The sequence below is a fragment of the Anas acuta genome, chromosome 9, assembly GCF_963932015.1.
Source record: "Anas acuta chromosome 9, bAnaAcu1.1, whole genome shotgun sequence".
NCBI lineage: Eukaryota > Metazoa > Chordata > Aves > Anseriformes > Anatidae > Anas > Anas acuta.
In genome coordinates this window covers 14,207,694-14,219,412 of record NC_088987.1, presented here as the reverse complement: position 1 = coordinate 14,219,412, position 11,719 = coordinate 14,207,694, and the positions used below count along the sequence as shown (strand labels likewise).

At 43.6% G+C, this 11,719-nt stretch overlaps 2 protein-coding genes across 4 annotated transcripts in view; both read right to left on the bottom strand.

Annotated features, from left to right (window-relative positions):
• Positions 1 to 11,719, bottom strand: part of PLEKHB2 (pleckstrin homology domain containing B2) — a 367,257-nt gene that overhangs the window by 57,204 nt on the left and 298,334 nt on the right. The gene's annotated exons all lie outside the window — the stretch shown is intronic.
• Positions 439 to 11,719, bottom strand: part of ARHGEF4 (Rho guanine nucleotide exchange factor 4) — a 211,258-nt gene continuing 199,977 nt past the window's right edge. For all 3 annotated transcript variants that reach the window (XM_068691777.1, XM_068691778.1, XM_068691779.1), the window contains 4 exons: positions 10,885 to 11,016; positions 10,198 to 10,441; positions 9,491 to 9,568; positions 439 to 7,546 (listed from right to left, as the gene is read on the bottom strand). In XM_068691777.1, coding sequence (XP_068547878.1) covers positions 7,389 to 7,546; positions 9,491 to 9,568; positions 10,198 to 10,441; positions 10,885 to 11,016 — 612 coding nt within the window. In that variant the 3' untranslated portion in view covers positions 439 to 7,388. The remainder of the gene's footprint in view (positions 7,547 to 9,490; positions 9,569 to 10,197; positions 10,442 to 10,884; positions 11,017 to 11,719) is intronic.

Below are 11,719 nucleotides of genomic sequence, written 5' to 3'. Positions count from 1 at the left end.
TTGTTTGTTTGTTTTGATAAAGGTACTGGGCAAATTGGTGCTTCAGAATGAGGGAGGGAACACATCTTTCCACAGTTCTGCTTTACCAGCCTTACTGTAAGAAATATGATCACATGAAACTATAAGGTCGAGATGAAGTGCTGTATCTCCTTTAAATGCAAGAATGCTAATGTGCCTGAAGTAGGAGCTAAGGTTTTTCTTGATGGTATGATTTCAGTAACAACTGTATTGTTTCAGGTCGCTGGAAGCCAAAAAAAAAACTTACTGGGGCTAGGTAATGGATGTTGAGGCAGGCTGTAGCTTCAAAGAAAAAGGAAGCAGCAGCTGTGGAAAGATGAAATTATAGTTAGAGCCACATTTGCTTTGGTAGATATAAAGGCTTTTATCATATACTCAGTGGTTAATGTGTTATGGGAAGATTATAGAATTAGTCAGGAATAAAGTTGATAGCTCGTTTATTTCCCATCTCACAAATGTATATGTAAACAGTCACACACAAAGGTATACAAGTCTGGGTTACATATCACAGGTATTTCATTTGCACGGGCTGTAAAACAGGGAGCTGCTTTGGTAGCAAAGTTGTGCAAAAGAGAAGTTCACTATGCAGAGAAGAGTGGAGTAGTTGCAGGGAGGAAAATTACAAAGGTACGCAGTAAGAACAAGCAGCCTACAGTTTCACTGTTAACCACCAGCATTGCCAAAGTCGTGGGATTTAATAATGTAGTCTGTTAAGAAACGATGGGAGACATGGTGAGAAATGAAACGTGGTGTGAGGTGTTAATCCCAAGGCAGGGCAAGCGGCGATTGCTGCAGGGTCCGGAAGGACCGTGCTTTGGCCTCTTATGAGCCTGAAATACACAGCTGTGACTATGAAAGCAATCCAGGTTGCTGCTGTTCTTGAGCACGCAGGGGGCCATCCTCCTACCCCACCCTGATCTCTGTGCATCACTGAGCAGAAAGATGCTGCTGCTGTGTCCTATTTGAGTGTCTTTTTGCACTAGTGTAGTTCTGAAATGAGCTGCATTGATTTGTCTCCACTGCTTCGTAGATTAATTCCCTCCCCTGCACTGTCAAAGTAAATGAACAAAACTACACCTTCAGTAGCTTCAAATGAGCTGAAAACACTTCAATTTTGTTCAGTTTACTTCTGTCCATTACCAGAGTTTTTACTTTTTTTAACCCTTTACTTACCTGAAGACCTGATCCTACAGCTTTGCTTAGGCTGGGAGCTCTGGGGGCAGGGATTTTCTACTGGTAGGCTGCTGTACAGGACATTGTAGTGGAGCTCTTACCAAACTGATGTGGTGCTGCCACTCATCAATAGCAGCAGCAGGTCCTGTTAGCTTGAGCAGAAAACTTGAGTAGCCGCAGGTGCAGGCTGAGGCTCCAGCAGCTGAATGAAGTCTGGATAGCTCCAGTCCCCAGGCTTTTGGAGTTACCGTAGTACTGTATTTGCTGTGGTAACAGCAAGTGCCATACCCCTCGTTAGCAGGCAGATGGCTAAACTTGAAGACAGTTTCAGTAATAGCAATAAAATAAGAAATTGGGGCTTGCTGGAAGCTGCACCATGTCTCAGATCCTGACAAAGTTCTTAAGCAGTCTGTGTAGCAAGTGGTATGATACTTTTTCAAAACACTGATAATTTAAAAATCACTGTTGTGTGGATATAATTGATTCTGCTGCTACACAAAGATACTCTTCTGCTACAGTAAATCTGGAGGAGCCCAGCCTGATATTGCAAAATATGAAAGACCTTTTCATTAAGAAAAGCTAATTTCTGTCATTCTGGCATCCTAAGAAATGTGGCGGTTTCAGTCTGAAGCCAGGATTCCTTTGGGATATCTGTTACTCGTAAATGCTTCAATTCTCAGTTGTTCTGATTTAATGATGTGGAAGCCTGGCTGGTGGGTATTTGCAGGAAGCTGTTCAGACACCCAGCTGCAGGCGGTTTCTGCATTGTAAGCTTCTGGGTGGCAGGCTGTGAAGTGCTGGCTTCACAGAGCAGTATCCTGGGCAGCTGGAATTACCTGTGGCGAGGTAATGGATGAGGCCAGACACAAGCAGGACTCTTCAGCGACCTGCACCCCACAGCTCTTCAGGTAAAGGGTTAAATGGGGAAGATCTTAAAGGTTGCTTCATGGGAATATTTAGCTCTGGGCACTGATCTTTTCAATATTTAGATTAGGTTCAAAGATGGCTTATACTGGTCTCGATGCTATCAAGACTTGAAGCATAAGCAATTTTCCAGTGTATCCATCCACGTTTTCTGACTCAGTTATTCCAGACTAATAATATAGAGATTACTTTTTTTCTTTTCCCAGAGCAAACGTTAGATTATTTAGCAGCCACTGGTTCTCTTTGATTGATAATTTCAGCAAATCATTCTTGTGACTGGTTCACAAAAGTCTGTGTCTTGTCTGAGTGAAATCTGGGCAGATTTTACTCAATAGGAAATGTGGCTGTTCTTCACAAGAATTTTCTAAACACATAGCTACAGGAGGGGAGGGGGCAGACTGCCAGAAACAAATGAAAACATGAAACCACACTTGGATCAGATCTTGTCCTCTTCTTGTACCTAAATGCAGAAGTATTTTTTTAGCAGTTAGTTTCTACCCTGAAGTCATGAATTGAGTGGTTGCTGTGCAGACTCACAGTAGGCGCTTTAAGTGGTGTTAGCTTTTGTTTGTTTGATTTTGTTTGTTCTTTTCATGAAAATCCTTACTTCTGGTCAGGTAGAAGGCTCACTTTTGAGAGGAGGAGAGGTGGGTAATGAAGTTTTGTGTCTCTGCTTCGTTGTGCTTTACATGGACTTCTCTTGTGCGTCTGAGATTGTTCTGTCTGGTAAGCTCTGAAAGCTTGATGAAAGTTGTACTTGACCTGTTGCTCATATGCCAGAAAAACCCTTATGATGAGTTTAGGAAGATCCACAAGGTCACCATTTAATGTGCACACATACAGGCTTTCTATCCTACATACACATTCTCCCTGATAATTTTAACTAACAGTACAAATGCTGAATAACGCCGTTTAAAATCCAGGTGAAAGATGTAAAGGAGGGAAATAGTGCTGGTTAGTCTGTTACCACTTTGTAGCATATGTACATTTTACCATTTCTTTATTTAGGAGAGGAGATGATTTTTGAGTGCCTAATCACTTAAAAATCAGTGGAGGTCATACGTGCACGATCTGATACAGGGGTTGGTTGGGTTTTGTGGTTTCTGAGGCAGGAAGTGGTGCTGGGTAGAAATTAAAGGATGTCATTTCTTGATGAAATCTTGTTCAGATGTACACTCTGTTACCTTGATGTGGGTGTGTGGTTACATTGAGCAAACTGAGTTTGATTCTTACCTGTTTAGTAATGCTGTAACTCCGCCTGCTATGTTACAAGGTTTCCACTCTTTCAGTGCAATCAACTTTTATACCTGATTTCAGTCTTGCATAGGGAATCAGATCCTAGCTCCAAGTGTTTCTTACAAGGCTAGGATCCCAACCGAAGACACTTAATAAGAATATTTACTGATGAACAGTCAAGTAGAGGACGCGTTTTCCTCTACCAGAAGTAAAGAGCTTTTCTTCTATTGGGATACTGTTTGGCCACAGAAGTCTGTTTTGGCACTTAACAAAAATTTCTATAAAGTTTCTCAATATAAATCATTTGTGTGAATTAATCATATATGAAATAACTTCTGGAAGAGACGGTAAGTAACCTGCTAACTTAACTCAATGCAAATTTACAGTTCAGAGTACTGATACAGAGATAATAGTAGTCAGCTCTTATGTATGTTCACTGTGGGGAGGGGTTTTTAAATTTTTTTTTAATTGCAACAAAAAGCTGCAGAAAATCAGGGTACTGGTTTCTGTGCCAGTCTCACCCCACTTTCATTGAGTAGAATAGATCAGGATTTGTACTGGCGTAACTTCAGTGTAGACTTAAAGCTGAGTGTCTATATAAAGCAAAATACAAATTAAAAACAGATCGGAAGTTGCAACAAGAGAACTTCAAAGAGGTGTGATAACTTTTTGCAGACTGTGGATGGTGACGTGCTGGACAGGGACACAGTTTTTGGGGAATCACCATCCTTGGAACACAGTCAGATAGCAGTGTGACAAGACTGCGCGTGACCTGATGCAGCTTCACAGTAAGTCTTATTCTGAGGGTGTGTGCACACATGTATGTTGTTGGGGGGGGACTTGTGATAAGTAAAATCCCAATACCTCTTCTGGCCTGGGTTAGTCTCGGTCAATGCAGCATCCCCCCCACCCCATACTACAGTGTTCATAGGCTCAGAGAATTGATCCCTTCTGTGTCAACACTTTTTCTTCCTGGCCAATCAAAACAGACACATGGATAATGAAAGGAGGGGCGCACACACTTAGGGTAAACACAAACGAAATGATTGCTTTCTGTTACTGATGCTTTCTGTAAGGCTGACTCTGTTCTGGTTGTTGCAATGCAGCAAGGGTAATCATTTAGTATGCAGGATGATGTGAAATCCGAATGGTGTATTGCTCTGCTCAGCACTTCTGGGGAATAGAGCTTACGCTGGTGAGTCAGGGAGCGATGGGTGCCTGCCCCCCAAAAAGGAAGCGTGCCTGTGCAAAGGCTTAGGCTGCTGGCGGGTAACTGTGAGCTGGTGCTGTGCTAACACTGGGTCTGGGGCGTGCAGGTGACATCCCTGAGGGCCGGGGGTGTGGGGGGTCAGCTCAGTAGTGCTTCTGAGCTACCAGAGGGGCAGTGCTGGATGCTGGTCTTCATGCCTGGAGCCTACAGCGTTTATCAGCGGGTGAGCTGTGGCCAGCTGGCACCTGAACTAGTGTTTAGATTGGGTGTAGGAGGTGGAGGGCCCAAACAGTGCACTGCTTGAGGCACGCAAAGCAGTCAGACTGTGTATGGCTAGGACATGGTGCTGTAAATTATGCTGATGGGCAAGATGAAGCAGTGGGGGGGGGGGGGGGGGGGCCTTACCTTAGTGCTTTCTGACAGAATTGTTTTTTTTTGGTTTTGATTTTTTCCCCCATTGAGGTCTTGATGCCTCTTCCCCTCAAGTGAACAAAACTGCTGCTTATCTCAGGTGGCACAGCGCAGCTGGCAGCCGGTCCTGTTGGCTGCTGCTGCTGGAGAAGCCCAGCCAGGGCTTGTGGGCTGCATGGGTTCAACGAGCTAGAGGCATTGCTGTGGGAAGAGCACTGCGAGGCTGGTAATGCAGCTGCAGCGCATAATAGCGAGCTGATTTTTGTTTCCCCTCCATGTTTTAGTGATGTGTGCCTGGTTGTTCAGTGTTCAAAGGCCATTCCTGCAAGCGTCCCAGTGGCTTAGTTTCCTGACTGCTGCATGCCACCAGAGATAATTTTTTTTGACAATTTGGGGTTCCTGTTGCCATTCTCTAGAGGACTGTATTGAGTGGTGATGACACATTGGGCTCTGCCTTGGCTGGGAGCATGGGCTGTGCGTTTTCCCAGGAACAGTGGCAGATGTGGCACAGGCTGTGCCAGGTCCAGGAGAAATTGCTGGTTTCTCTCAGGACTGTTTCTTAATTCACTGATCTTGCTGTTCCTCTTTAATTCCCTGTTGCTCAGAGGAGGCTTCAGCACCCCCTGCAGCTTTTTTCATGTTTGCTTGACTTTTTTCCCTTTAAGTAACTAGCAGGCAGTTGGGACTCAGCTGCTGGTGCAGCCAATGACTTGCTCACCTTGAGCAGTGTTTTGAGTGACCAGTACCTCTCTGGTGCCATATCTCACTTCCACCACCCTGCCATCCAAAAGATGGCTTCACTGAGGGAAGCCTGCAAGTGCTTCTCCACTGATTAGCAGTCACGTGTTAAGTTGCAAGAGAAAAATCTCCACAATTATTTTGAAGAGAAACAAGTTTACACAGATAAGACATGTCAGACACAAACACAGGCTGAGCTTTACTTTTACAAGTTTCTTTATGAAATTATATAGCCCCTGGTCTGGGGAGAAGATATAGTGCAAGAATGACTTTGTACATGCTACTGAATGCAGATATCCCTGGATGACCAGACTTTGGTCAGCTACAGCATTAACAAACACTGGACTTCTGAGCTCTGCAGGCAGTTAGTGCTTGCTCAAATAGCATCGTGTTGGAACGTGGGGGTGTCTTCCTTCCAATGTCTCCTAAGCTAAGAAATTCAGTCAGTATGGCTTCTAACTCTCACTATGGTAAGGCAAATCTTTCCTTTTGCTAACCAAGGTTTAAATTTATTTTTTCTTGGCCACAGTTTGAAAACTGGGTACCTAAAGTGAGGCTTTTAGTGCTAAGTCTTGGCCTTTTGCAATTAGCCTTGGGTTTGATTTTGCTTTGTTTTTTGAAGGTGTCAAAACCCTGTAATAATACCCCTTGAATTGAGGGTCTGTAGAAGTTTGCATAACTATCGTGGTTTTAGTTTGTCAGTGTCAAACTGCAGACTGACTTCTGGGAGCTAGGTTTGCAAATATTGACCTTTTGTTATTTAAAAAATAAAAACAGACAAAACAGGCATAAAGTTAACAACATCTGACAAGAACAATTACAGACTTACAAAATACACAGTTCTGGTTTATACCATAAATAAACACATTACAAACAGTGAGCATTTTCATTGGCCAGGAAATATGGCAGAATGATAAAAGATAGTCTAAGGAATTGATGGTATTAATTTAGGCACATTTTTCTCTAACTTATAATAACAAACCCTCTAGAGAGATTCTTGACCTTTACTCATGCTGCAGGTTGATTGGCACCATTTAATGAACTATGTTGTTCATCAGTGTTGTTGAATTAAAGGAAAGAGAAAAGGGTCACAGTGTAATACTCACTGTTGTCTTGTCTGAGTGCCAGCAAAGGCTAACTGAATTAGTTAGAAGTGTGTAGGAAGATCATGTCCTTGATCAGAAAGGTGGGGAATGGGGAATGGGCAGAGAATGGAAGGGATTTTTCTTCCCTGGAAAATGTATGTCAGCGACACTGAGCTGTTGTTCTGAGCATGTCAGTGGACGAGGAGCCAGTAGGTTTAACAGCTGCCATCCCCTCTCTGACCGCTGCCAGGCAGCAGTAGTGTTCACAGCAGAAAGGAGTGATGCAGTGTACAGCTGACAGGCAAAATCTTTCCAGATGAAACACATCAGGTTCCATTCTGTGATCTCTTCCTGGAAGTTTGTCACGGGTGCTGTGCAAGGCTGGCTCGATGCACAAATGCACGTGTGCAAGCACACACGCAGTGTCTCACCTCGGAGCCAGGTCAGTTGGTCTGCAAAATAAATAGAGAAGGCAGGAGCACATGTGCCATCCTCTGTAAACAAAGGATTGGAAGAACCTGGGCTCCACCTCCTAGGACTGATGGATAAAGTGCTTTCTCAGAAGGGGTTCAGGCACAAACATGGGGCTGTCCTTATTTCCGGAAGGGTGTCAGCCTGCTGATGTTCTGCCAGAAGTTCGAGGGCTTGCGCTTGGGCTCTGCCAGCATGAAGACTTGCTGCTGAGGGAGTGTAGTAGGCAAGGTGGGATGCTTCTGACGCATCAGGAAGTCGTAGTATGGCCTGGTGACAGCTGATGGCAAGGAAATAAGTGAAGCATGTTACTTGAGCACAGTTCTTTCCATACACCCTGCCCCATCCCTGTTAAAGCTGCAGGGGAACAAATGTGGTTTCCCTCAGCTTACCCCTTATTTCAGCACTGCCTTTTAGGATTAGGGTTGGTGCTGTGGAAGCCCTAGAGCATACCCTGACAGTGTTCTGTCAAGGGTACAATGCAGCTAAATGGCTGTAAACTCTGTTTGTGGCCATATCTTAGTTCGGGCTTATTTTGAAGTGTAGCCAAGCTTTCTTACTGGGGACTCAGCTGGGATCCTACTGCTGGCTGTTGCCACCACAAGGAATTGGTTGACTCTCTGTGGCCTAAAGGAAAGCAAATGACATCTCTTCTTCTGGAGATAAAGGGGGATGGAGGCATCACAAAAAAGGGTGGCAGGAAGCCTTAGGTGATAGTGCTGCAGGCAGAGGAACCGCCTGTTCTGTTGCTTGCATTCACACTCCTCTGGCCACTTAATTTTTATTTATTTATTTATTTTAACAGCACTGTTAATGAGCATGCCATCTGCTCATGGGATTCTGCCAAAATAGCAAGCTTTAATGCATTTGCCACAGGCAGGACAAGTCGGCGCTGCAGTAGCCTTTACGACCCTCTGCATCTTAGGAATCATTACAAAATTTCATCTTGTCTCTTCACAAAGGGAATGTCATACTGTTTGGAGAGCCTGGCATCTAGGGTGACTCTGTGAGCTAGCCTTAGAACAGGGCTTGTGCTGTGGGTTCTGGTTCAGCACTCGGTGATCAGGTACAGAGCAGGTCTCCTGTAGTTTGGAATAATTTCCTGACTCCAGCTGTCTGAATCAGCCAGGAACTGTACTGCACAGTGTTACACTGGAGTTCACCATCTGGCCTACTCAAGGGTTTGTTAACACCACTCATTGAAAATAGTCCCAGATGGGTTTATTCATAGAGGTCACGTGATAGTGGTAAGTCACTAACACCAACCGTTAAAACTTCATTTCACCAGCATCTTTTGCTACACATCAATGAAGTTTTAGCAAGAAAAATGTTCTACTGAACCAGATGACCCACATCTGAGCTCTGTAAACACAGTTTAAAAAAAAAAGCATTTTTTTCTGTGTCCTGGATGAAGTGCTCCTTTCTTTATGATGCTGTTTCAAAGCTTAATGCCATGAATACTTAGTTCAAGTCAAATAGGAGAGAATTGTAGTGGCCATATAAAGAGAGGTACTTATCAGCTGGATCTAATACAGTCTTAGGGCTTAGAGGTACCAGGACTTCTTTGCAGTGTTTAGCTCTGGAGTCCTAGCTGGAAAAGATATGCCTAGAAGAAATCTAGCAGAACAATGCTGGTATGAATGACAAAGAATGTTTGCCATTTATTAGAAAGAACAAGCAATTGTGATCTGCAGCAAGGAAAATTAAATGTCAGGGAAACTGTGAAAGAAACTGCAGAGGGACTACAAAGTCAGCTGATTTTATATTAGGCAGCTCTTGGATGCTGTATGTTCATCTGAACATGGCCTTCAGTCTCACTGATGGATTCTGCTGTTAAGGGTAAGACAGCTTAATTTTTACTGTTCTTCATCTTTGGTGGTAATTATTTAGTTTTCTATATAGAGCTCCAAGCTGGGAATGATCACTTGTCTAAGTTGCTCATTATCTAGCTGTTTGACAACCCTCTCTACCTTTACCTGACCATGAGAACGCAAACTGAAGCACTTTAACATGGGAAGAGGTATCTCACCAACTTCAAGAGTTGGACTTGATGATCCTTAAGGGTCCCTTCCAACTCAGGATATTCTATGAACTTAAGGCTTAAACAAAAAAGGCAATGCTCTCAGAGGTGGTGGCTTAAGCACTAGTACTGTAGTCCATAAACACCACTACCACTCCTGAGCCTGCAGTTCTAGCAGCATTTATAAGTTCAGGAATGACTCACCTTTAGGCTTCCCGGTGTGGTGCTGCTTGCTGGCATTCAGCATTGCTTGCTTTTTCTGCACCTCCGTTATTGAAAAACCTGGAGAATAAAAGAGAGACTGTCAGCAGCAGGTCATCCAATTGTATTTCATGGGAGCACACTTGCATAGACATTAAGAGAAACAGTGAAGCTGGAAAGTGCCTGAGGTGGGAGGTCACAATCTAAAATTACTCCCAGAGCTGTCTGGGGCACATACTGCTCCCCCCCGGCCTGGTCCTTACCTCTCAGGCAAGGCTTACTGCCTACCAGTGCCCCCACCCCTCCCCACCAGCTGACAAAGCCAGTCCAGACCTTTTGTGGCTCAGATCTCACATCTGAACTATCTGGACAAAAAAATGAAAACCTTCTCTCACAATGCGATCTTTTGACTGAATGTGTTTTGTACAGATGCTGCCACGTCAGGTGCTCATGATATCTTGCACAATAATTGATGCTCTATGTAATACATTGCCTATTTTGTCAGCCCTGCCTGAACTCATTAAAGACATCAAGGTCTCAGAGGACTTCCTGCAGTGTCTGATCATTGTGGTTTGTATTTCAAATTGCACAAATTCATGCAGTGCATTCTAGTCAGCAGCCCAGAGCTGGCCTAGAGCATGCTTTGGCTTCCTGTCAAAAAAATAAAATAAAAAACATACCCCTGTGTCACAGCATTGCTTTCTGCATACCTGTTTCCTGGTCGAGCTGAACCTGTCTCCTTTCATTCTCAAAGGCCTTCAGCCAGCGCTGTTTCTGCTCGGGCTTTTTTGCACAAAATAAGTGGACTTCCTCAGTGTTGCGGCAGTGTAATTTAAATGCATTTTTCACACTGATACTGAAGTCCTTGTCCTTTCCATCTTCTACATCCAGGATTTCCATATCATCCATGTTGATCCGACTTTTATAGTACAAGATGTCCCGACGCAGAAGGTCCTGTAAGAGAGATCACACAATCATACAAATTTTTCTTTTACATGAAAGCTTCTGAATGGGATACTAATCCCATGTGGAAGTGCAGTTGAAAAAAAAACAGATTTAAAAGAATGAGAGCGTCAGTGCTGATACTTGAGTTGCATAAAATAAACCCACACACTAATCCTAGAAGCAGTGCAGTGTGCTCTTACAGCTCTCTTGCTACAGGATTTTGGCTAGCAGTTGGCTTATTGCTCTGGTCAGGTGTACAGAACACCAGGATGCCAGAAAAAAGACTGCCCTGAATGTACCTAAATCTCTTGTCTGTGCAAGAAGCACATACGCTGTAAACAGAATTAAGTATTACAGAAACAGACAGGTAGAGAACAACTGGAAATGAACTGAGGGAGATGATTCATTTTTCAGCATTATAACAGAACTTGGATTTATCTACTCAAGTTTACCTTCTTGCAACAGACAAGCTGGTGATCGAAGAGGAAGAACATCCTCTGTTGGCTCTTGGCTTGAGGATGGGAGATTTTGGTTAGTTCCCCAGAATAGATGAGTTCTGAGCTTTTGACTAGCACATCTTCACCCTGAGAAGTAAGAGCAGTAAAAGAAGTCTGGTCTGTGCCATCCCAAAACAAGAGAGAAGAAATAAGCCCATAGTCTCACAGGAGAACCTCAGAGTGGTTGTGTAGCCTGAAGCCCTGCTGGTGAAACACTCTTCCAGGAATGAGAGGGAGCCTCTGTGATAGAGAAGAAGCCTTGTTGCATCATGGAGGATGCTGTGCCCTTCAGTTCCCAGGGAATGGGAACTGAATTGGAATAGAACAATAGTGTGTTAAATGAAATTTTTCCTTTTCAAGGGAGTCTGCTTAGGGCAGCTGGTACATCCCTGACATTAAAGGAATCATGTAAGGAGGTAGCTTAGAATTTAGCCCGACTTCCTTTGGTGGGAGAGGGAGTGGTTTTACTGACTCTGAGGTTCAGAAAATGAGTAGCTTTGTGTTTTTTTTTCTTTAGCTATTTTTTTTAATGTTGAATCTACAGTGAAATTTTGCTTACATTTTAGCTATATCAGAGCTTGCCTTTCTACAAGAATGATGTGCCTTACTAAGCACATTAAGGGGTAATTCTGCCCATTTTGACCAATTCTAAATCACTCAGTAGAATGGGGAACAAGAGGAGAACAATAGGATTTCACCAGCCTACATTCCAATTTTATTCTGGAAGGAAAAAAAGGAAAAAAAAAATCCCAGGGAACAGGCAAAAAGGCAGCTGGTCTAGCTGGGTTGT